The 22117-nt window shown below is 42.0% G+C and overlaps 1 protein-coding gene across 1 annotated transcript in view; it reads right to left on the reverse strand.

Moving 5' to 3' along the window:
- Positions 1 to 9145: 9145 nt before the first annotated feature.
- LOC138954188 (unconventional myosin-Id-like) overlaps positions 9146 to 22117 on the reverse strand; it is a 44021-nt gene continuing 31049 nt past the window's right edge. The window contains exons 19-28 of the mRNA XM_070326086.1: positions 21846 to 22094; positions 19339 to 19530; positions 18222 to 18379; positions 17556 to 17628; positions 16717 to 16878; positions 14689 to 14881; positions 13896 to 13990; positions 13191 to 13335; positions 12476 to 12535; positions 9146 to 11601 (exon numbers count right to left, since the gene is read on the reverse strand). Coding sequence (XP_070182187.1) covers positions 11474 to 11601; positions 12476 to 12535; positions 13191 to 13335; positions 13896 to 13990; positions 14689 to 14881; positions 16717 to 16878; positions 17556 to 17628; positions 18222 to 18379; positions 19339 to 19530; positions 21846 to 22094 — 1455 coding nt within the window. The 3' untranslated portion in view covers positions 9146 to 11473. The remainder of the gene's footprint in view (positions 11602 to 12475; positions 12536 to 13190; positions 13336 to 13895; positions 13991 to 14688; positions 14882 to 16716; positions 16879 to 17555; positions 17629 to 18221; positions 18380 to 19338; positions 19531 to 21845; positions 22095 to 22117) is intronic.

Consider the following 22117-nt stretch of genomic DNA (forward strand, 5'->3'; position numbering starts at 1 on the left):
TTGGTGAGATATGTGCGCGTTATAAATATTCGTATTATTATTATTATTATTATGTTTAGCGACAAAACTTGCCCCCCAAACAGCATATTCTATTAACTGAACAGAAAAACCGCGCATAATTCATAAAAAATACACTCAAAATTTATAGCATGGACGGGGCTCAAACCTGCGACCTTAGGAACTGCACCGCAGGGCTAATCACTGAGCTATGCGGATATCTGTCAATAGTGGAACATCTAGGAATGTTTATTTTTTGACATGCAAAGCACACTGGAGAGCTGCAGAGCTCACTGTGCAACGAAAGGCTGGTGTAATTCAGGTCAGTTCAGTCGACCTTCGCTTTGCACGAGAAGTTACGTTGCCATGCTCGGACCTTTTTTGACGGCTCAGTTACTTTTCGTTATGATATGTTTATCATAAATATAATACAACAGACCTCAATTTAATACAACAGACTTCGTTCTGATTCTACATATATATAAATGCTCACACAAATCTGACAACCCCACAATTTAATAACGGCCTTTAGTACCAATCACGCTGCCATACTTCTGAGCAAGGAAGGTAACTCGCCCATTTAAACAGGAGTGTTCCCGTGCCTTTTAATGCCCGGCTGTGATTGGCTGTTGCGGGTTTGCAGCCGCGCACACGCGACGAAATAGGACGGCTCATTTCTCCAGAACAACACGTGACACCGGTGGGCGGGGTTTGTTGTAACAGAGCAAACCACTGGCTGTTGCGGGTTTGCAGCCGCGCACACGTGACGAAATAGGACGGTTCCTTTCCCCAGAGCAACACGTGACGCCGGTGGGCGGGGTTTGTTGCAACAGAGCTGACCAGCATCCGGAGTTGTTTTAGACTGAGCTCACACCAGAAGACAGTCTTGACTGTGACGTTGAGGCAGCTACATTTCTTTTAGAAACATCATCATGGACAACGGGCAGCCGCCGGAAGACAGCAACCAGCGCCAGACCGCTATGAAAAGGTATTCATGTTGCTTTAACTTTATTCTTACACAGTAATGTGTCTCTGTTGTCTTCCTGTGGACGCAGTAAATTTTTAACTGCGAGCAAAAATATGGGGCTGTCACCACGTTGTTTATAATCCAACCGGCCGGCCACTAAGGTCACCTATACCGAGAGGCATAAATTCCGCAAACTGAACTTTAAAAAATCACAAAAAATCAACTCAGTGGTGAATGTTTTCAATGTTTGAATATTTTATCTATTGGCCATTTTAGTGTTTATAAACCTTCGCTTTATTGATTTGGAATAGAACATCATGAAATGACATTTTTTTTTAAAAAGTGAGTGAGTCCAAGCGCAATGATTTCGGAAAACGTTCAGTGTTCATCACGTTCAATGCTTTGGCCAGCTCTAAGCATCCCAATCGCTTGCTGTTTCTCTCCTTCATCAAGTCGTGGCATGATTGCGATATCTGATACAGCCAAACAGCCAATTGCATTTTATAGGGCCATACACTATCTTTTTTACGTTATTGTCTCCCGTTCATCCCATTGTCTTTATTAGCACAGTGAGCTGTGGCTGGATCAGCAATACTGCAAATCGCACGCTGACAGCGTTAAACATTTGCTCCGACAGTCAAGATGTCAACTACAAATTACAGGTTCAATTTGATTTTCGTTTGAGAGCAAAATCGTTCAATGCACTATTTGCAGAATTTATGCCTTTCAGTATATAAAGGCTTTTTTTAAAGTTTTGTTTCGTTTTGTCTTTAGATTTACCTGTCACAAATGTGGGAAGAGCGTCACGCACATGGCCCGCCATCTGATACGGGTACACAAGATGGATCCAGTAGAGGCCAGGGGTCGACGATTCGACCAAGTGAAACCAAAACGAAAGGTACAAACGCTGGTGTGTGGAGAGAAGTTTATATGCCTTTGTCGAAATTGTGCGCTTGACAGTAACGAAACAAGTGCTTGCTGCCTAACAAAACCGTTATTTGTTATTCTCGTTACAGAGATTTCAGTGCCCCCTATGCGATAGGCTCGTCATCAATTTGGGCAGACACCTATCCCAAGTGGAGAAACTGCCTCGCCAGGAATGGCAGGATTTGATGAACCTGATGACCCGCAAACAAGTCCAGGTGAAAAAGGATGGCAATAAATTCAACATTCCTGCCCATCATCCTCAAAGTGAGTTACTACTTCCCCCCCCCCTTTTTTTTTAATGGGGTGTTTTTTTTAATGAAGTTGCCTCATTCCCATTGTCTCCTGGCTGTCTCCTCACATTATAAATGTGATTTATTGAAAGAAGAAACGAGAGACTTAATTTAAAACTGTCCACTATGCCTTAGCTTTTTGCTCTGCTAGTGTTCCTTTTGGCTTCGATATATCGTAACAGTATTCCTTTGAATCGCGATATGGTTCGATAAAATCATGCTCTTTTTTGGGGGGGGTTACAGAAGAACTGTTGGTGGACTACGTGGAGTACCGGCGGGATTTGCAGCAGCGTTGCGAGTCCACGGTGAAAAAAGAAATGGCCTTCATCCTGGAATGCCTGCTGGCGCTCAACAGATCGGGGAACATGGAAGCTATTTTTAAGGTAGGTGTGTATCTTGTAGCTTGGTTCTGAAGTTAACTTAACTTTATACGATAGTAAGGCCCGTCATGTAGACTATGCTTGACGCTCTCTCTTGTGTGTGTGTGTTTTAGGTTCCGCACAACGACAAGGAGAGGGTTTCGGCGCTCTTCAACGTGCGCATTCTCCTGCCATTACAACGGAGCCTTAAAGACCAAGGCGACAAGGTGGCATCCGGCCACTACAACAAGCTATTGGCATTCAGTGTAAGTACGGGACCTTGTCTCTCCTAAATTGGTTTAAATTAAAAAATAAAAGCGGTCTCAGTTTTGAGGGGGTTATTTTTGGTTGTTGCAGACGTTCCTGAAATGGTTGCTAGAGGCCCGACCCATCTACCTCAGCAAACACAGCATGTCTGCCGAGGTGCAGATCCTACGAGTCAGCGTAAAAGCCGCCATGGTTCATTTTCGAGCAGCCAAAAAGATTAGGACCATCGCCATCAACCGGGGAACTAAACGTAGGTATCCATTTATGGCTACTAACACACACACAACCCACCCCAACAAAAATTCACCAAATAGTCTTTTTTTTAATGTGGACTCTTTTTGTCTCAGCCATAGACCTCGGAGCGGATCTCCCAGTCACCCGCCTCTTGAAGAGTTTGGAGGAGGAAGCCACATGGACAAACCTGACCACAGTCCGGGACACGCTCCTTACTGTCCTGGCGGTGGGGAGCATCGCACGTTTGGGCGCCCTCCGAAACATGACGCGAGTCCAGTTGGACGCCGCCAAAGAGGTGGAGGAAGACAGCAACCTCGTTTGTGTTGAGGTTGATGCCCACAAAACATCGAGAACGTACGGTGCAGCTGGGATCTACGTGACAAAAAAGTTGCAGAGTTTTTTGGAGCGGTAAGAGAGATAGAGAGAGAGAGAGAGGGGGGGGGTGTTCACATCCAGTAGAAAGTAGTGCTGCTACAGTATTTTGTAGAGCGCACCTGTAGTTTGATTGCTTATTGGACGTGTGTTTTTTTTCAGGTATCTGAACGAAAGACCCGTGGGGTCAGCATGGGTATTTTGCACAGCAACGGGAAACCAGCTCACATCTAGCCACGCAGCGATCATCTTCAAAAGACTTACTGACACCACGGCGACCCAAATGCGAAAAAGCATTGCCGTTGCGGTAAGTCTTTTTTTTGCGGTCCACTATGTGTAAACAGAAAACCAATTTTAGCTAGGTTTTTAATTTTGGGTTCTTTTTTGTTTGTTTTAGCACAGAGATTTGTCTGCCAATACACAATCGGCGATTTCTGAGGCCATGCTGCACAGCATGGCAGTACACCAAGAATCCTATGCGGCCAAAACCCACAAAAAAACCATCTACAAAGGCCTACGGGCAGTTGGAGCAGGTACAGTAACTTTTTTGGGGATGAAAGGGAAGATTAAAAAGAAAAAAAAGCTGTTCAACAAAACATGTAAGCTATATTAATAACACGAATGCGTTTTCTTTCTTTTTTTTAAATATTCCAGTCCAATGTTTGCAAGGAGAGGATGGACGCCCTGGCCTGCCTGGGACCTCGCAGTCGTCTCCTAGCCGGCTAGAGGATGACGATTCGTCTACCATCAGCGACCCATCCCCGTCTGACGTCGAGATGGCGCCGCCAGAGTCATCCGCAGCATCTGTGTCAGGTACGTATAAAATAACTTACTGTGTGAGTGAGTGTGTGAGTGTGCGTGTAAAAAGGCGACCATCAAGGCCTACGGGCAGTTGGAGCAGGTACAGTAACTTTTTTTTGATGAAAGGGAAGATTAAAAAGAAAAAAAGCTGATCAACAAAACATGTAAGCTATATTAATAACACGAATGCGTTTTTTTTTTTAAATATTCCAGTCCAATGTTTGCAAGGAGAGGAGGGACGCCCTGGCCTGCCCGGGACCTCGCAGTCGTCTCCTTGCCGGCTAGAGGATGACGATTCGTCTACCATCAACGACCCATCCCCGTCTGACGTCGAGATGGCGCCGCCAGAGTCATCCGCAGCATCTGTGTCAGGTACGTTTAAAATAACTTACTGTGTGAGTGTGCGTGTAAAAAGGCGACCATCAAACTAATAGAAAATAATTTGTAGTAGCCCCAGAAGATCAGTATGTTTTCTATATTAAAAAATCTCTGTTTTTGATTTCAGCTTACGAGGAGGACGAAGAAGCGTGGCTGCCCTCCAAAATGAAGACGGCCTCTTCAAGACCGCCTCCTCCGCCTCTTCCGGTCAAAAAGATGGCTCCCCAGAAGCACAATCCAGGGGGTGGATTCCTGCGCTTCGAAAAGCCATTGAAAGCGGTTGACCCTGCTGAGTGGCCCCTGGGCTACACCAGGGAAGAGCGTGTGCTGCGTGGAATTATCCTGCCTTCCCGCAACAAATTCACCGTTGAGCAGCTCCAAACGGCCTTCCGCTACCTGGGGGGATACAGGCGACAAAAGACCGTGCCGCCTGCCCTCATCAGACGTCTCCGTATCCTTTTTGGAGACTTTCAAAATGTATTTGAGAATGTTGCTGACAAAACCATAGGCGACAAACTTCGCGCTTGGCCCAAGGATGAAGATCTCCTTTTTTAAACAACCGGGATTTATACATTTTGTGTTTCAGTATTTTGTGTTTCAGTATTTTTTGTTTTAGTCTGTGATTTAATTAAAAAAAGGTCGGGAGCCCCATGGACACTAATTTGTTGTTCTAAACACACACACATATATACATACACAGACACACACTCACTCACTCACTCACACACACACACACACACACACACACACACACACACACACACACACACACACACACACACACACACACACTAACACACTTTTACTAGCATTTGTTTGTCATTTAAAAAAATGAGTAGAAAAACGTTTGCTAACCTAATCAGTACTCACAACCCCTATGTAACGCCTTTAGATTTGTAAGCCCCAATTGGCAACGAATGTAACACCAAGGGGCAGTGGCGTGTGCCTATTGTGGCAGTGCCGTAGCAATTTCAGCCTCCAACTCGAGCGTTCCTAGTCATTGCTACGCCGCTGCCAAAATCTGTTTACGCGTCTGCCACTAAATGGCAGTGCCGTATATTTGTCAGGTCCCTAACCCTAACCCTAACCCTAACCCTAACCCTAACCCTAACCCTAACCCTAACCCTTTTCTGTTTATTTTTTGTTTGTGCGTCATCTGTCTTATAAACGTTACGTTTCATGACAATAAAGAGTAGTTCATTGTATATATATTACCCAATAGTGACGGACTGTGTGATGATATCTTCTGCTATGGTCTGTTGAGACAGTGATATCAAAATCGAGACCGGAGGTCGAGATTTTGATATCACTGTCGAAACAGACCAATAGCAGAAGATATCATCACACAGTCAGTCAATGTTAGATATATTGCTAATTCTCTGGACATCTTGTATTTACTGTAAAGAAATTACAAAAGTATTTGTCTCAGTTTTGGCTGTTCCATACTCTGATTATTATTTCTTTTTGTTCACTCTTTTCTTGTACTTTTCAGTATTTCAAAATGTTTTTTCTTTCAAAAAGTATTTAGTCACTTGCTCAACTAAATTCTGGGATATTTACATTTTCATATCTATTGTTTTGTTTTTAAATTTAGGTGTTTTTGTGTTTGAAGTGGGGAAGCAAGAAAGAGGTCGTCGATATCACTTTTGCACTGAGCTCAGTTTTGCCCAATTGACCAATGGAAATGCACGTAACATATTAAATTATTAATTGAGCGACTTCGCGACGTCTACTTCACGAACTTCGCTGCACGAAGCTTTTGCATTGAATTTTCGGTCACAAAAATCTTCCCTAAAAATCTTCGCAACGTTTAGCTCAACTGAGAAAAGCTTTTACGACAAACGGTTCACACTCAAAGACAAAGTCAGTAGAATCTCAGTGGAAAGTGAATGACGAGAGAGGAGCTGTTGTTTGAATGGGTGACCCGTATCGGGCATGTGCCACCCGGTCAAACACGCTCTGTGAAATTAACAGCTTGTCTGTGAACACGATTCTGCTCCGACCACAGGTATTTGGGTGAAACGTCTGCCACGCACAATTTCACTCGCGGAATAGTTGGAAAGAATGTGACAGACACCAGTAGAGGTTGTGGAAAAGCGGTAAGCAACGTTACCATACTTTTGCAATAGTGTTGAAATATTTGTGAACCTATATTGAAAAACTTAAACTCATCTCTGCAAAATCCAACCGTAAGTATCTGCAAAAACATTTTATGGACCACAGACATAAAAGACTTTTAAACCCTGTTCAACACAGCTAAATATTGCAGACATATGTATTAGGTCATCAGCACGGTTGGAAAGCAAATTCCAGAAACAAAACTGGGAATATTTCATTTCAGTTGGGGGAAAAAAAACGAGGAATGGGCCTACCAGCGTAGCATCTTGCTAATTGCATTTCGGTTTGAGAAGTGCATTTATATACACTGACCAGAGACTATCCGTTTCTGACTCGTATTTGGCGGGATTTCTGTCTTTATGTTATTAATTTGAATTCGTTGACTAATATAGAGATTAGACCAAAACATAAAATGTTTGTTTCAGATGACAAGGAGAAAAAGGTCGGTTACGTTTGATGTTTTTCATTTTGTTTTCTGGAAATCCAAACCAAAGAGACTGCCAACGTTCCAAAATTCAGAATAAAAAACCCAAGAAAGGTAGGTTGTTGGAACTTACATTTCTTTGTTTTCTTTTTTGAGTTTTGTTTTTTATTTACTCAAGCGCGTGTGTCTTTTTATTGGCCGGAAATGGTGCGAGTTGTGTCCCCTGGATGTCAGAGGAGAGCAACTTTCCTTCTAAAGTCTGCAAAATCAAGTTTTGTAATTTTAAAAATAAATAGTTTTGAAGAGTCAAAACGACGATACTGAACGACCGTGAATATGATTATTGAATACTGGCCGAAATAGGGCTGAGTTAGACTATCCAATGAGATTTCCCGAATTCTCCCACTTGTTTATCACTGAGAATAGTAATATATTCGCCTCCTCCTCTCTTGTTTCCAAGGCAACGCAAACGAACAGGGCACGGTTGGCCTAGTGGTAAGGCGTCCGCCAGCGTGATCGGGAGGTCGTGGGTTTGAACCCCGGCCGGGTCATACCTAAGACTTTAAAATTGGCAATCTAGTGGCTGCTCCGCCTGGCGTCTGGCATTATGGGGTTAGTGCTAGGACTGGTTGGTCCGGTGTCAGAATAATGTGACTGGGTGAGACATGACGCCTGTGCTGCGACTTCTGTCTTGTGTTTGGCGCACGTTATATGTCAAAGCAGCACCCCCCTGATATGGCCCTTCGTGGTCGGCTGGGCGTTAATCAAACAAACAAACAAAAAGCAAACAAACAGTGGGTACACGGCAGTAGCGACCACAGCCGTGAAAAAGGACACCAGCAAAAGTGAGCGCCACCACTCGACTTTTTTGTAACACACCCAAACGTGGACTAACATTCATTTGTTTCTGTTAGTATATGGGGGTGGACATTTCCGGTGGTAAAGGATGGATAAAGCTGTCCTTTTTCGCCCTGTTGTGAGTCTTGCCTTTGTCTATAACTTCCTCCCTTTTTTGTTCGAGTCAACTGTGATATTTTCCTGTTACGGCCGCTAGGGGGATTTACTCCATCCGTTCCTTGCTTGTCGCGGAGTTGAGGTATGTTACGCTAGTCTGTGTTATTTTTCACTCTTCCTAAAAGCTAAAATTACCTGGGTGGAATATGGTCGCTGTTCGTGTATGGATACAAGAGAATCCTAATTAGCATACAGACAAACAGATAGACAAACAGACACACAAACACACACAGAAACACCTACATACACAAACACACTCAAACACTCACTCACACACACACACACACACACACACACACACACACACACACACACACACACACACACACACACACACACACACACACACACACACACACAAACGCACACAAACGCACACACACACAAACACACTTTTTGAAGTCTGCAAAAAATGTTGTTCTTTGTTGATTTTTTAATTGTATGCTAAATACGTCCACTAATAAGGATAACAAGCTTTACACAAAGCCTTTGCGATTTTCGTTGTCCGAAGAATGGATAACACAATCGCACAGGTACATTACAACTCTCTGGTGCAGAATGTGGTTTCCTTTGTCAGGATACACTCAAAATAACATCTCACACAATAATGATTGTCTTTTAATGATGTCTTATTGTTTAAGTCTGGTTATTGCACGAGAATGATTGATGAATTGATACAAAACTGGAGAGATTCACGACAGCAATACTTCCTTCTCTTTTTCTTACAAACATTTCAAACGCATACAATCAGGAATTCGATAATATTTAATCAGGGATACAAAGATCAGAGTAAAGAAACACAGGCAAAATCCTGCTAAGGCCAACAAAAAAATAGGTGTGGTTAAGGTAACATAGCCCCACAAAATAGGGTAGGAAGGTAGGTACTCACTTTTTTTTAAACTTTTTTTTCTAATGTGTACAAATTAAACATACATGACAGGGAAATAAGTGTGCGACTCGAGCGCTTTCGCTTTCATTGCGTTTTCGGCACTTTTGTTTGGTTTTTTTTTTACAAATGTAATAAAAAGTTATAGGGTTGGCCCCTAAAAATAGGGTAGGTCGGGTTACCGTAACCACACCTATTTTTTTTTTTTTAGGGCTAATGCAAAACAAAAAAAAGGGATAACAATGCTTGAAGAACACAAAATACACATACAAATAAACAACAACACCATTGACAACAACCACGTCAACGACTACAACTGTACGACATTAAACTTAACATGACGTCAGTCAGACAAGGTTTTAAGGAAAATGTGTAATAATCTCACTTCAATCAAGCACACATATAAAAAGGTATAATCATAAAGTCATCACTTTATCAGTTTTAATAACAATATTTTTATCTGTACAACATAAATATTGCCTGTTTTCCTTTCTGAAGGAAACTGAAATGAAAAAAAATGAACAGGCTCAACATTAGATGCATGTAGGCTTTTGCATGGGGTACGAGCAGTCTTCAACTTAAACACACGCCACAAATAAACAACATATCTGCTTCCTGTAGAGAATGACAACCTTAATAAAAAATAATAAAAAATAATAAAAAATCTAATTGGACTATTTAGCCTAGACGATGACAATTACAGTCGTTATCATTTTAACTGTTATTTTTGGTATCATCGTAATTGTTAATTTTGCACTGATAGCAGACACACTGTGTTATGCGATACAAAGTGAGTGGTCAAATGAACATGGTTGAGCGCACGGGTATATGTACGGAACAAATCATTTTATTACATCTCTGTCCGGATTTTGCACAAGATCGTTCCGATGATGACCAGGGGAACTCACTGCAGGTTACAGCAGTAGTGCTTTGCCGACAACGTTGATTAAAGGTGCTCGACTTCTCGTATAAATAGAGATCACTACACGGCTTGCTGTGTCGTACCAGATTTACACGAGGTGGTTTTTTTAAAATATTGAACTGCGAGCGAAAGCGAAAACATCTCCGGGGCGCACTCAATTTCCTCTGTCGTGCGTCCCGTATACTCTTTTCAGACTTTAGTCGTCAGCTAAGTCAAAGCGCAAACACAATTTATCCCATTTTCACGCGGGAACAGAGTGTTCGTGTGTGTTGCATTTGACTTGGTATAGTTGAAGTGTCCTCCTCGAATATTCTGGTAATAAAAAAAACCAGTTCATAACACATTATTCGTGATCACAATGCGTTATATGTAAATAGGGGGTTTGGGTACCCGGGACTCTTGGGACCCTCTAAAACTCTGCTAAGGGGGTCCATAGACCCTCTAAACATTAAAAGTGGGGGTCCGGGGACCCTCTAGGACGGGCGTTCGTGGGGAGCCCTGCATTAAAAGAAAGAAAGAGTTATCAAGACTTTTTAATGAAACGCCTATGACGCAGACACATTCAACAGAAGTTGGCACTAACGGTCCCTTCTTGATAACGCTGTAACACATGCTATAACGCAAATACTTTTTTTTTAAATACTTAAGTATACAAAAAGAAGAGCATCAAATACAGTTCAATAATTTTGTTTAATGACACAAGACGTTTGGGAATTCAACCCCAGCTATATATAAAATTATGAAACATACATCCCTCAGAAAAGTGGAACTGATGAGGTGTTTTGCAACTACCGGGTACTAACTACAAAATCATATTTTACCAGTTGTCCGAAATACTATATTTCAGGAGCACAAGGTCAACAAATTATTTCAATCGAAAAAGGGAAGAAATCCTACATACTTCGCATGATTAATATGTTAAAATGATAGGTTTTGTTTTCAACAATCACAAAGCCGGAAAGAACACCATGTAGAAAGTAAGACATATAAAACAAAAACTATAATTACTCTACAGAAGAACAAAGGAAATGAACTTATTCAGATCATTTATCTGCACCTGACTTGACTTCCACAAACGATCAAATCCAAAATAACCACAGAGCTTCGGCTTAAGAGCCTTTGGGGTTAACCAGAACAATGCACGCAACAGACAAATACCGACATGTTCGATCTACGCCAGTTTAATTGCATTGCGATTGAAATAAAACGATTCACTGAAGTATGTAGCTCTTTCTATTGTTGTTTGTTTGTGCGCGCGCGCGCGTGTGTGTGTGTGTGTGTGTGTGTGTGTGTGTGTGTGTGTGTGTGTGTGTGTGTGTGTGTGTGTGTGTGTGTGTGCGTGCGTACGTGCGTGTTACATACTCGATGAAGCTGTTTTCTTGATCCTGTCTTTCCATAATACCAAACAGCATGGCTTGGTATGAAATGAAACTGCTCGTGAAACTGTTCCAGCTTGTCCCAGACTTTAACAGCCCGTCCTCAGCCGTCTTCACTTTTTCACCCAGACGACCAAAACATCAGTTGCGTCCATCGTCAGTGGAAGTAGTGGAGAAGGAGCGATCGTACATGTTTCTGTTTTTTCGGTCCTTCACTGCAACTTCCACCTTCGCCCAGTCCCGCACGCGACCGGAATCACGTGACCGCTCTGCGCATGCGTACAAAAGAAGTGAGTTATTTGTTTGTGGTTGTCGTACAGAATTTGCACACGCATTATTCTAAAATCAAATGGATGCACCTGTTGTGTACTACTTAGTTTACTTTGATTTTGACTAGAGAAGGTCAAGTAAAGAAGATTACCTCAGAAATTACTTCGATTGTGTTCAGACTCAAGTGTTGAAATGCCTTGTTTCTCCTGAAACTCGACATATGATTCAGAACTAGACACTTAAGTTCAGTTCTAAGCTAATACATCGATCCAACGGTCTTTTAATACGTTTAAAAATAAATTTGATATCTAAGCCAATACGTTTACTGTAAAAAGACAACCTGTTGTTTATAGTGCAAACACGTTTAACATGCAATGGTAATTGCGACTGCAGTAACCTTGTCTGCACGTCATAGTCGTATTGTCATTAATAGACCATAGACAGTTGAAGTGTTAAGGCCAAAAAAAAAGGTCTGTTTACGGTAACATAGGCCCAAAAAATAGGGTCGGTAGGTCGGGATTTTTTTTTTTATTATTTTTTTTTTTTCCAAAAAAACATATTTTTACGTTATTTTGCAAAAAAAACAAGATTTTTTTTTTTTTTCCCCAAATGCCAAAAAAAAGTCTAGGGTCGCGCGAAAAAAATAGGGTCGGTCGGGTTACCGTAAACAGACCTTTTTTGTTGTTGGCCTAAGTGGCGTTAACAGATAATGAAGACGCGTGCATACTAAAACCTCAAACGTTACTTCATTTACTGTAGCTGTAAAACTCAATCTAGCCCACACGCTAATTGAAAAGATGTTGCATGTGGTTGACAAAAACAAATTATGTATTCTTGTAAAGAACACCTTGCTTCAAAGGTGACGTAGCTTACCAGCATGAAAACCCGAGTCAACCATCTCGTGCAGAGAGTCCATTGTCGTTTTATCTCCACCTATGGATTGATGGGAAAAAAAGTCTCTCAGTGTGTTGATGAAGGAATAATTTGTAAACATCAATTTTCATTAGAGGTTTTAAGTTTCACTCGCGCATCTCTGTCTCTGTCTATGTCTCTGTCTCTCTCTCTGTCTCTCTCTCTGTCTCTCTCTCTCTCTCTCTAAGGACATATTGTAAGAAAAGGTGTAGCCTTAAATCTTAATCCTTGTTAAATAAGGTTCAATTCAATTCAATTCAATTCTCTCTCTCTCTCTCTCTCTCTCTCTCTTCTCTCTCTCTCTTACTCTCTCTTACTCTCTCTCTCTGTCTCTCTATTTCTCTCTCTCTCTCCCCCCTTCATTCTTCCCTCTCTCCTCCCCCCCCTCTGTCCCTCTTTCTCTCTCACTCCCTCTCTCTCTCTAACTCTCTGACAAGCTGACCTTTCCTGCCCCCCCTCTGCAATTTAGTTCACAATGTATTATAGTCAGGTTGTCATTTCCCGGTTTTGACCTCGGCCCCTCAAAAAATACCTCGGAGAATGTTTTGACTGTTTTGAACTACGTGATGCCTGCAGATTACAGATCCGACGGATGACAATCTGTCATCCGTCAGCATTTTGATATATTCAAGATGGCGGACAAGATGGCATTCCAACTTCAAATATGCCACAATACCTTTCTCGTGTTGCCAGCTGTATCTAACGTGTTCGCCGACAGGGAGCCCTTTGGCTCTGAGCTGAAGACGAATGTGTCTGTCGCCTTTATCTTTCTCCTGAAGATGGTCCCGCTGATCAGTCCGCGCCCATCTGCCCCTCGTATGCTAAAATAAATATGAAGTGACGTTTGTACGTCATTGATGACGTAGTGATGACGTACGTACAACACGATTGAATTATTGATTGATATAATTATTAATAGCGGGCAGAATACGTTGATTAACGTGTGATTGCGTGGCTACGTGATTGTAAATTGCACTCTTTTAACATCAATGTGCCTTAAAACAAACAGTTAGGCCAAAAAAAAAAAAGGTCTGTTTACGGTAACATAGGCCCCAAAAATAGGGTCGGTAGGTCGGGATTTTTTTTTTCTTTTTTTTTCCCCCAAATGCCAAAAAAAAGTCTAGGGTCGCGCGAAAAAACTAGGGTCGGTCGGGTTACCGTAAACAGACCTATTTTTTTTTGGCCTTACAACCGAAATTACAAACCATGTTCAAGTGGTTTAAATTATGAAGTGCAGACACACTTTGACACTATTTTGCGGCAGATGATTAACCAATATCGCCCTGATAATACATACGTCGAGGGGAATGCAGACATTCTCGCCTAGTGTCCTGATATGAATGACAAAGCAAACCAACAAACAAACAAAAACCATACATACCCTGCTCTTTACTTCGTCTACTACAAGCTTCTGTATTTCCTCTTCTGGTGACGTCATTTCCAATTTAACGGTTTCATGCTCTGCTTCTCTGATAACTGTGCAATCAAAAATATACTGAAATATACTGAAATGTGCCATCCAATAACGACTCACATCTGCATTTACACCACAACAATCATATTCTCCGCAACTAAGATATTATTAACTTCGCAATAGTCTTTTCTTTTTTTTTTTGAAGATGCATAGTTTTGTATGGTTGATGTTATTTTATGTTGCTGTCTGATGTTGATGTCGTGTACCAAAAAGAAATAAAAACGTGGTAAAAAAAAAAAAAAAAAAAAAAAAAGAATGTTGGAACGTAAAAAAAAAAGTTAAAAAAAAACAAACTTCGCAATAGTCAACTCACATCACCGTGCTAAACTCCAAGAGCGTCTGTCCCACCACCATCAACATTTTGTCTCCACTATTGTAAACATTAAATGAATGAATTTCATATTAATGAGATGCTATTAGAAAAGTATTAATAAAGAAAGGAAAGAAAGAAATCATGCAAGCATACAAACAAATTCACACTAAAATTTAAAAACATTTTGCGAGGAGGAAAGTAAGAACAAGAAAGAAGCAATGAATAAAATCAAATTAGCAAGGAGTAAATACACCTTACCACCTTGTTTAACTACGAGGTATCTATTGCGGAACCAATCTAAAACATTCAAAGAAGTTTTATACACCTACAGATTCAAAATCCTCCCAAAATTACTCCGAAGTGAACTGGTACACATTTTTGACTCACTCTCATCTGAATCCAAAGCAGCCAGCGCCTTGACGTTCACAACACACATCCAACATGGTGTCTCGAGATCATCCGGGACATCACGTCCAAAGCTCAACCCCAATACGCATGCGCGCTGCATCCGGGACTTTGAGAATCGTCCTTGCTTGATGTCGAGGGCAACCTTGCTTCGAAACTCCTTGATGTCGAAAATCTGAAAGCAGTTCGTTTGACTGTTTGAAGTGGGTGCCTTCAGTCAGCTGATTATTTAAAAATAACTTAAACAGTAAAACATTCATATATGTCTTTTTCCTGTCTTCAGAGAGAGGCAGGGAAAATGACTGGGAAAAAGAGAGAGTGAGGGAGATAGAGAGAGAGAGAGAGAGAGAGAGAGAGAGAGAGAGAGAGAGAGAGAGAGAGAGAGGGAAAGAGAGAGAGAAAGAGAGAGAAAGGGAAAGAGAGAGAGGGAATGAGAGAGAGAGAGAGAGAAAGAGAGAAAGAGAAAGAGATAGAGGGAAAGAGAAAGAGAGAGAGGGGGAAAGAGAGAGAGGGGGAAAGAGAGAGAGAGAGGGAAAGAGAGAGAGGGAAAGAGAGAGAGGGAAAGAGAGAGAGGAAAAGAGAGTGAGAGAGAGAGAGTGAGAGAGAGAGAGAGAGAAAGAGAGAGAAAGAAAGTGAGAGAGAAAGAGAGACTGACAGACAGACAAGACCGAAAAAGACAAAGACAGAGATAGAGACAAAGAAACACACGGACAGGGAGGGACTGAGGGAGAAGGAGCGATAAAGCACCCGTTTCAAACAGAGACACAAATAAAGGAAAAGACACGGATAATGAAATGCAGAACTATTAGTCATTTTACACAGAGGATAACAGTGGAAGGTAAAACAAAGCAGCAGTCATTGTGTAGCCCAAAGGCGATCCTTGATTCAGACCGAGGTCGACTTCGCGAAGTCCTTTCTTTAATAAAACCTCAGTGACAAAGCTCCGTGCGGCCAGCTTCGCCAAGCATACTACGCGTAGTCAAGTTCAAGTTCAAGTTTATTAGTCCATAACCCATGGGGGCATTTTGAACAATAAATACAATCAATACAATCATGATATATGCTAATATAATAAATAAATTTTTAAAAAAATGAAAAAAAAAATATGAAAAACTGTTACAAATTCTATTAGTAAAGTCCAAAATATTCTTTAGCAATTTCTTTTTCTTAGTAGCAAACAACTTTTTAAATTTAAGTGCATTAGGTTTTTTCCAATAGTAAGGTGGTAACAACTCAGCTCTTTCTTCTTTGAAAAAATCACAGACAAATAAATAATGGAATTCATCACCTATGTCATGCGATACACATTTGGTGCAAGTTCTTTCTGACCTCGGGATGTTAAGATAACGTTCTTTCTGTACAGGCAAATTGTTGTTTAATGTTCTAAACTTCATCATTGAAACACATTGCTGATATGGCAGGGTTGTGACGTAGTTTTCACATGCAAAACTATCTTTGAACATTCGATAATTCCAAAACATATTTTTTGTTCCAATTTCTGTAAACCAATTATGGATATACTGGTCATATAAGCTTCGTTTTACTTTCTTTTTAAACCATGTGCTTGAGTATTGAATATTTTCTTGAGAAGTCCAAAGGCCAGAGAGACCAATTTCATTTAAGGTTTATTCAATGTAGTCGACTTCGCGAAGTCCTTTCTTTAATAAAACCTCAGTGACAAAGCTCCGTGCGGCCAGCTTCGCCAAGCATACTATGCGTAGTGGACTTCGCCCAATTGTGACCCTCCACCACGAAATGAGTCGCATGTCACCTCGCGCGCTTCTGCGCTAGGCTTAATATAAGTTCGGGGAGTCTCTGGTAACAGTGTGAGGGTCACCTTAGTCACAGGCTTATAACTCAAACAGTTTTCGCTCTTTTTGAAAACGGCCTTCACCACTGGATAGAGCATAACAAACTCTTTAGGAAAATGTAGAAATATGAAAATCATGCAAAGGTGACATGCGACTCATTCCGTGGTGGAGGGTCGCTATTAATGACAGGCTTAATAACCTTGATCGTTCGTTCATATGGAAGTTGTCCACGACACAGAAGGACGTCAGCAGAGTAGCATCCGGCCCCATCCGGGTCCTCCAGTCCCTTCACGATGATTGGCTGATCGCACAGACGACATGCAGAGATGCTGCCATCTTGGTCCCGCTTTAACCGCACTCCCTGAATAATACAAAATTTATTTTCTAAGAAAGGGAACAAGGGACTGCAGGTGAGAGGGAATAGAATACACATTTTTATTTGTATCGTGTTCTTTTTGCTAAGGTCATATACTTCGTGTGTATAGTCTGTGCTATGGCTTGTACTTGTGCGTCGACTGTACTAACATTTCATCAGTTAACTTTGAGCATAATGTGGTCAGTTCTACAGAAAAGCTATTGCCTTGAAAACAACCAACAACAACAAAACAAAAAAACTATCACTCCGCTTCACCTGTTAAAAACTGTTTGTAAGGTCTACACTAGGATGTGCATTTGTGGTGACCCTCGACCTCATTAACATGAAATACACACTTGTGACGATATGGTTTAGTTATCAAATGGGCGTATATATGTGGTTTTACATTTTATTTTTTATATATTGTTATGTTTGGTTATTGGTTAGTTAGTTTGTTGGTTTGTTGGTGGTTTATGATGAAAGTGAGCGTGTGTGTGTGTGTGTGTGTGTGTGTGTGTGTGTGTGTGTGTGTTGTGTGCGTGTGCGCGCGCGCGTGTGTGTGTGTGTGGGTGTGTTTGTATGTGTGCGCCAAAAATTATATAAGGATGTATATAAATAAATATTGGTGTGTTGTTTTCTATTATGGTGGACATTGGAAGCTGTCGACTAATATAAAGGCCAACCTCCATCACAGAAGCTCTGAAGTAGGCGGTCTCTTCGTCTCTGTCCGGATTTCGCCACGCCCCCAGTCCCAGTCTGGTAGAAACAGCAAACCAATTGAATAGCCATGATCCATATACTTGGAAGACTGGAGTCCATTCTTGCTTGCCATAATCGCCAAGATAAACACCACATGTTCTTGTTTTTGTGAGTTTGTGTTGTTGTAAACTGTGTAGCATGTTGCTTAAGTAATAGAGAAGGTTTGTTCTTGGGCATCTTTTATTTCTGTTATCATTTAATAAAACCATATGGTATTGTAGGCTTATCGTCGTTACTTTCAATAAAGAAGAAAAGAACAATTATATACAGAGAAATAGACAGACCTACAGACAAACACTAAGGCACACACACACACACACACACACACACACACACACACACACACACACACACACACACACACACACACACACACACACACACACACACACGCACGCACGCACATACGCACACACACACACACGCACACACACACACACACACACACGCACACGTCCACCACCACCACCCCCACCTCTACACACACACACACATACGCACACCCCCCCCCCCCTTACACACACACACTTACACCAACAAACCGACCACAACCAAAACTACCACAGCCAACGAAACAAAAACCACAGTACCTCTCTCCGTCGAAGTCCACATGAGACCCGTCGATCATAATGGACTTGTCCTCCGCATACACTTTGGCCACCTGTCTCCCCTTCTCCATGTAAATGAGCTTGACCCATACTGAGGGTTCCAGTGTGTGAAGGGTCGACACGACCTTGTCCACAACTTGCTGCAGGGGGGAAAGGTGGACATGTTCTATTACGCATGTGTTGTAGTATGTAGAATTACCAATTATTGTAAAATAATTAACTGCGTTTTAAAGAGCTTGCGCCTGCTGCTGATGTTGATACATCTGTGGTAGTTAAAACACTGTATGTTACAACATTAAAACTGCTATAAGTACTGAGGAAAGCAATAGCAAATCTTGAAGGTAAATAAAAACAATTATTTTGATATCATGTTCTAGGATTATCTACAACGTGTCACTGGATCTCACTGTCAGAAACCGGCACGGTTGGCCTAGTGGTAAGGCGTCCGCCAGCGTGATCGGGAGGTCGTGGGTTCGAACCCCGGCCGGGTCATACCTAAGACTTTAAAATTGGCAATCTAGTGGCTGCTCCGCCTGGCGTCTGGCATTATAGGGTTAGTGCTAGGACTGGTTGGTCCGGTGTCAGAATAATGTGACTGGGTGAGACACGAAGCCTGTGCTGCGACTTCTGTCTTGTGTGTGGCGCACGTTATATGTCAAAGCAGCACCGCCCTGATATGGCCCTTCGTGGTCGGCTGGGCGTTAAGCAAACAAACAAACAAACAAACAACAAAAATGTCAGAAACAAGGTTTGCTTGCGATAGACGATGGTCGGAAATGATTCCGCAGCCCATACAAACACCAATAGAGTTACTGCCGGAACTCGTCTGGTCCACAAAAATAAGTGTGGCTACCGCTCAATGTCAAATCTCGTTCTGTCAAGAGTCCATCTCTGAATTTGGAAACTTTCTTTGAAATTGCACAAAAGTCAAACCATTTGACTTAAACATTTGCAACTTTGTGGTAATGCCATGCATAAGCTAACGTAACGTAAATGTACACAAAATCTGAAGCATTTTGTTGACAGACGTAGAAGTTGTAAGCATTTTTGAGGGTTGCATTGGTTGGGGGCCGGTCAACCTGTACAACCATTCCTTTACCTTGTAAAAGCGCGCCGTGTCGTCCAGAACGAGAGGAGAATCGCGATCGTTCATGTAGCCAGGAAGCTGGTATTCCCCGGAGTCTCGCCGTCCGTAGTGGCTGTCGTAGACAATGTGACTTGCGTATTCCTCTCTCTCCTCCCTCTGGTATGACGATCCTGGGTGATGGAGTCTGCTTCCTGCACCCTGAAGCTGTGTTCCAAAGTGGCACAAGTTTCAATTATATACAGATTTCAGCCTAAGGAGATTCAAATCAAATGACATTACTTTTATGTTTGAACTTTGTATGAATGACACGTTTACAAAATGGCATTATGGAGAAGAAAAAAAGATTGCTTACGTTATCAGCAAACAAACAAACAAACAAACAAACAACAGCTGTCGCACAAAATTATTCTACTGGCTTTAAAACTACTGAAAGTGCGGTACTATTCTCACGTTACGTTATCGAGCTTGTCAACCAACGCATATCCTGTTTTTTTGAGCGCAATAAGAGCAGCCTTTTAATGGCACATGGCAGGGCAGGGATGTAGCTCAGTCGGTAGCGCGCTGGATTTGTATCCAGTTGGCCGCTGTCAGCGTGAGTTCGTCCCCACGTTCGGCGAGAGATTTATTTCTCAGAGTCAACTTTGTGTGCAGACTCTCCTCGGTGTCCGAACACCCCCGTGTGTACACGCAAGCACAAGACCAAGTGCGCACGAAAAAGATCCTGTAATCCATGTCAGAGTTCGGTGGGTTATAGAAACACAAAAATACCCAGCATGCTTCCTCCGAAAACGGCGTATGGCTGCCTAAATGGCGGGGTAAAAAACGGTCATATACGTAAAATTCCACTCGTGCAAAATCATGAGTGAACGTGGGAGTTTCAGTCCATGAACGAAGAAGAGCAGCCTTTTAATGGCACACTGCAAATCCTCAACAGCCTCCCTGCTTCCTGTAAGAGGCGGGGAGTTTTTGCAGAATAACTTTGGAAGATTGATATAAAGCTAATATAGCCTATGTCAGTTACAATTCAGCTGATAATTCCCACGCTGTACAGTTGGCAGTTAAGCTGTAGAAGTTTGGAAAAAGTCAAGTGGAAGGATGCTTTTGTCCTACATATCAGCCTGAACAGATGTGTGCTGATTTACGCCTTCTTCTTCTGCGTTCATGGGCTGAAACTCATATGTGACCCTCCACCACGGAATGAGTCGCATGTCACCTTTGCATGATTTTCATATTTTTACATTTTCCTAGAGTTTTTAACGCTCTATCTAGTGGTAAAAACCGTTTTAGAAAAGAGCGAAAACGTTTTGAGTTATAAGCCTGTGACTAAGGTGACCCTCACACTGTTACCAGACACCCTCGGACTTATATTAAGCCTAGCGCAGAACCGCGTCATTTCGTGGTGGAGGGTCACATATGTATATTTGTGACCCTCCACCACGAAATGAGTCGCATGTCACCTCGCGCGGTTCTGCGCTAGGCTTAATATAAGTCCGGGGAGTGTCTGGTAACAGTGTGAGGGTCACCTTAGCCACAGGCTTATAACTCAAACAGTTTTCGCTCTTTTCTAAAACGGTTTTCACCACTGGATAGAGCACAAAAAACCTCTTTAGAAAAATGTACAAAATATGAAAATCATGCAAAGGTGACATGCGACTCATTTCGTGGTGGAGGGTCACATTTGCGTTTTTGCGCGAGTGTGTTTTAACGTGCATGGACGTTTTTCTCCACCCTTAAGCGACCAGGCGAGGCTGGGATTTGAACACTCAACCTTCAGTAAAGGAGGCCGTAGTCTTATCCACTCGCCCGTTGCGCCCGTTTTGTGCTGATTTACAATATTGTGCTCACAGAACGGAATATTGCTATTTCATATGTTACGTGGATTTCCATTGGTCAATTGGGCAAAACTGAGCTCAGTGCACAAGTGATATCGACGACATTTCCGTCGATATCAGTTTTGATATCGACGACCTCTTTATTGCTTCCCCACTTCAAAAACAAAAACACCTAAATTTAAAAACAAACAAATATATATATGAAAATGTAATGATCCCAGAATTTAGTTGAGCAAGTGACTAAAGACTTTTTGAAAGAAAAGACATTTTGAAATACTGAAAAGTTCAAGAAAAGCGTGAACAAAAAGAAATAATAATCAGAGGGAGGGATATGGAACAGCCAAAACTGAGACAAATACTTTTATAATTTCTTTACACACAGTCCGTCAATATTGGGTAATGTGTCCTTGATCTGACGTTGTCCAATCCATATCCCAATCCCAAGAGTGTCTTGATACATCCATCCAGTGAATCAGTGGTACAACAACAATGTCCATGTCAATGATAACTGTTATTCAAAAACAAAGATGATATCCCGAGTAAGCCCTGTGCGAGATTCGCCGTCACACTGACGGAATCTGAAAATGTTTTCTATCGGCATGTGTCGTCACTTCAACGGGGCTAATTAGGGAGATAACCAAAAGATATTTTAGATCTACAAAGTAGTGTAGCTACATGTGTCATTACCTCTCTTTCAAATCTACGCCTGTCGAAATCCGCTTGGTCGTGTACACCTTTTGCTGCCCTGTCACCAGCACGTGATACGTCATGCATGAACTGACCAATCAGCGCCCTTTGCTGCGATGACGTAATTCTCCCTCTCAGGCGCCTGCGCGTCAGGAACCCCCGCACGTGAGCCTGCGCAACGATGACTCTGCGCAGGTGGTCTGCCTTGAGGGCGTGGAGACGGTTCACATGCCAGTAGCGTAGAAAAACCTGCATTCCAAGATAGTGAATTT

This window comes from Littorina saxatilis, unplaced genomic scaffold, assembly GCF_037325665.1.
Source record: "Littorina saxatilis isolate snail1 unplaced genomic scaffold, US_GU_Lsax_2.0 SUPER_17_unloc_1, whole genome shotgun sequence".
Classification (NCBI taxonomy): Eukaryota; Metazoa; Mollusca; class Gastropoda; order Littorinimorpha; family Littorinidae; genus Littorina; species Littorina saxatilis.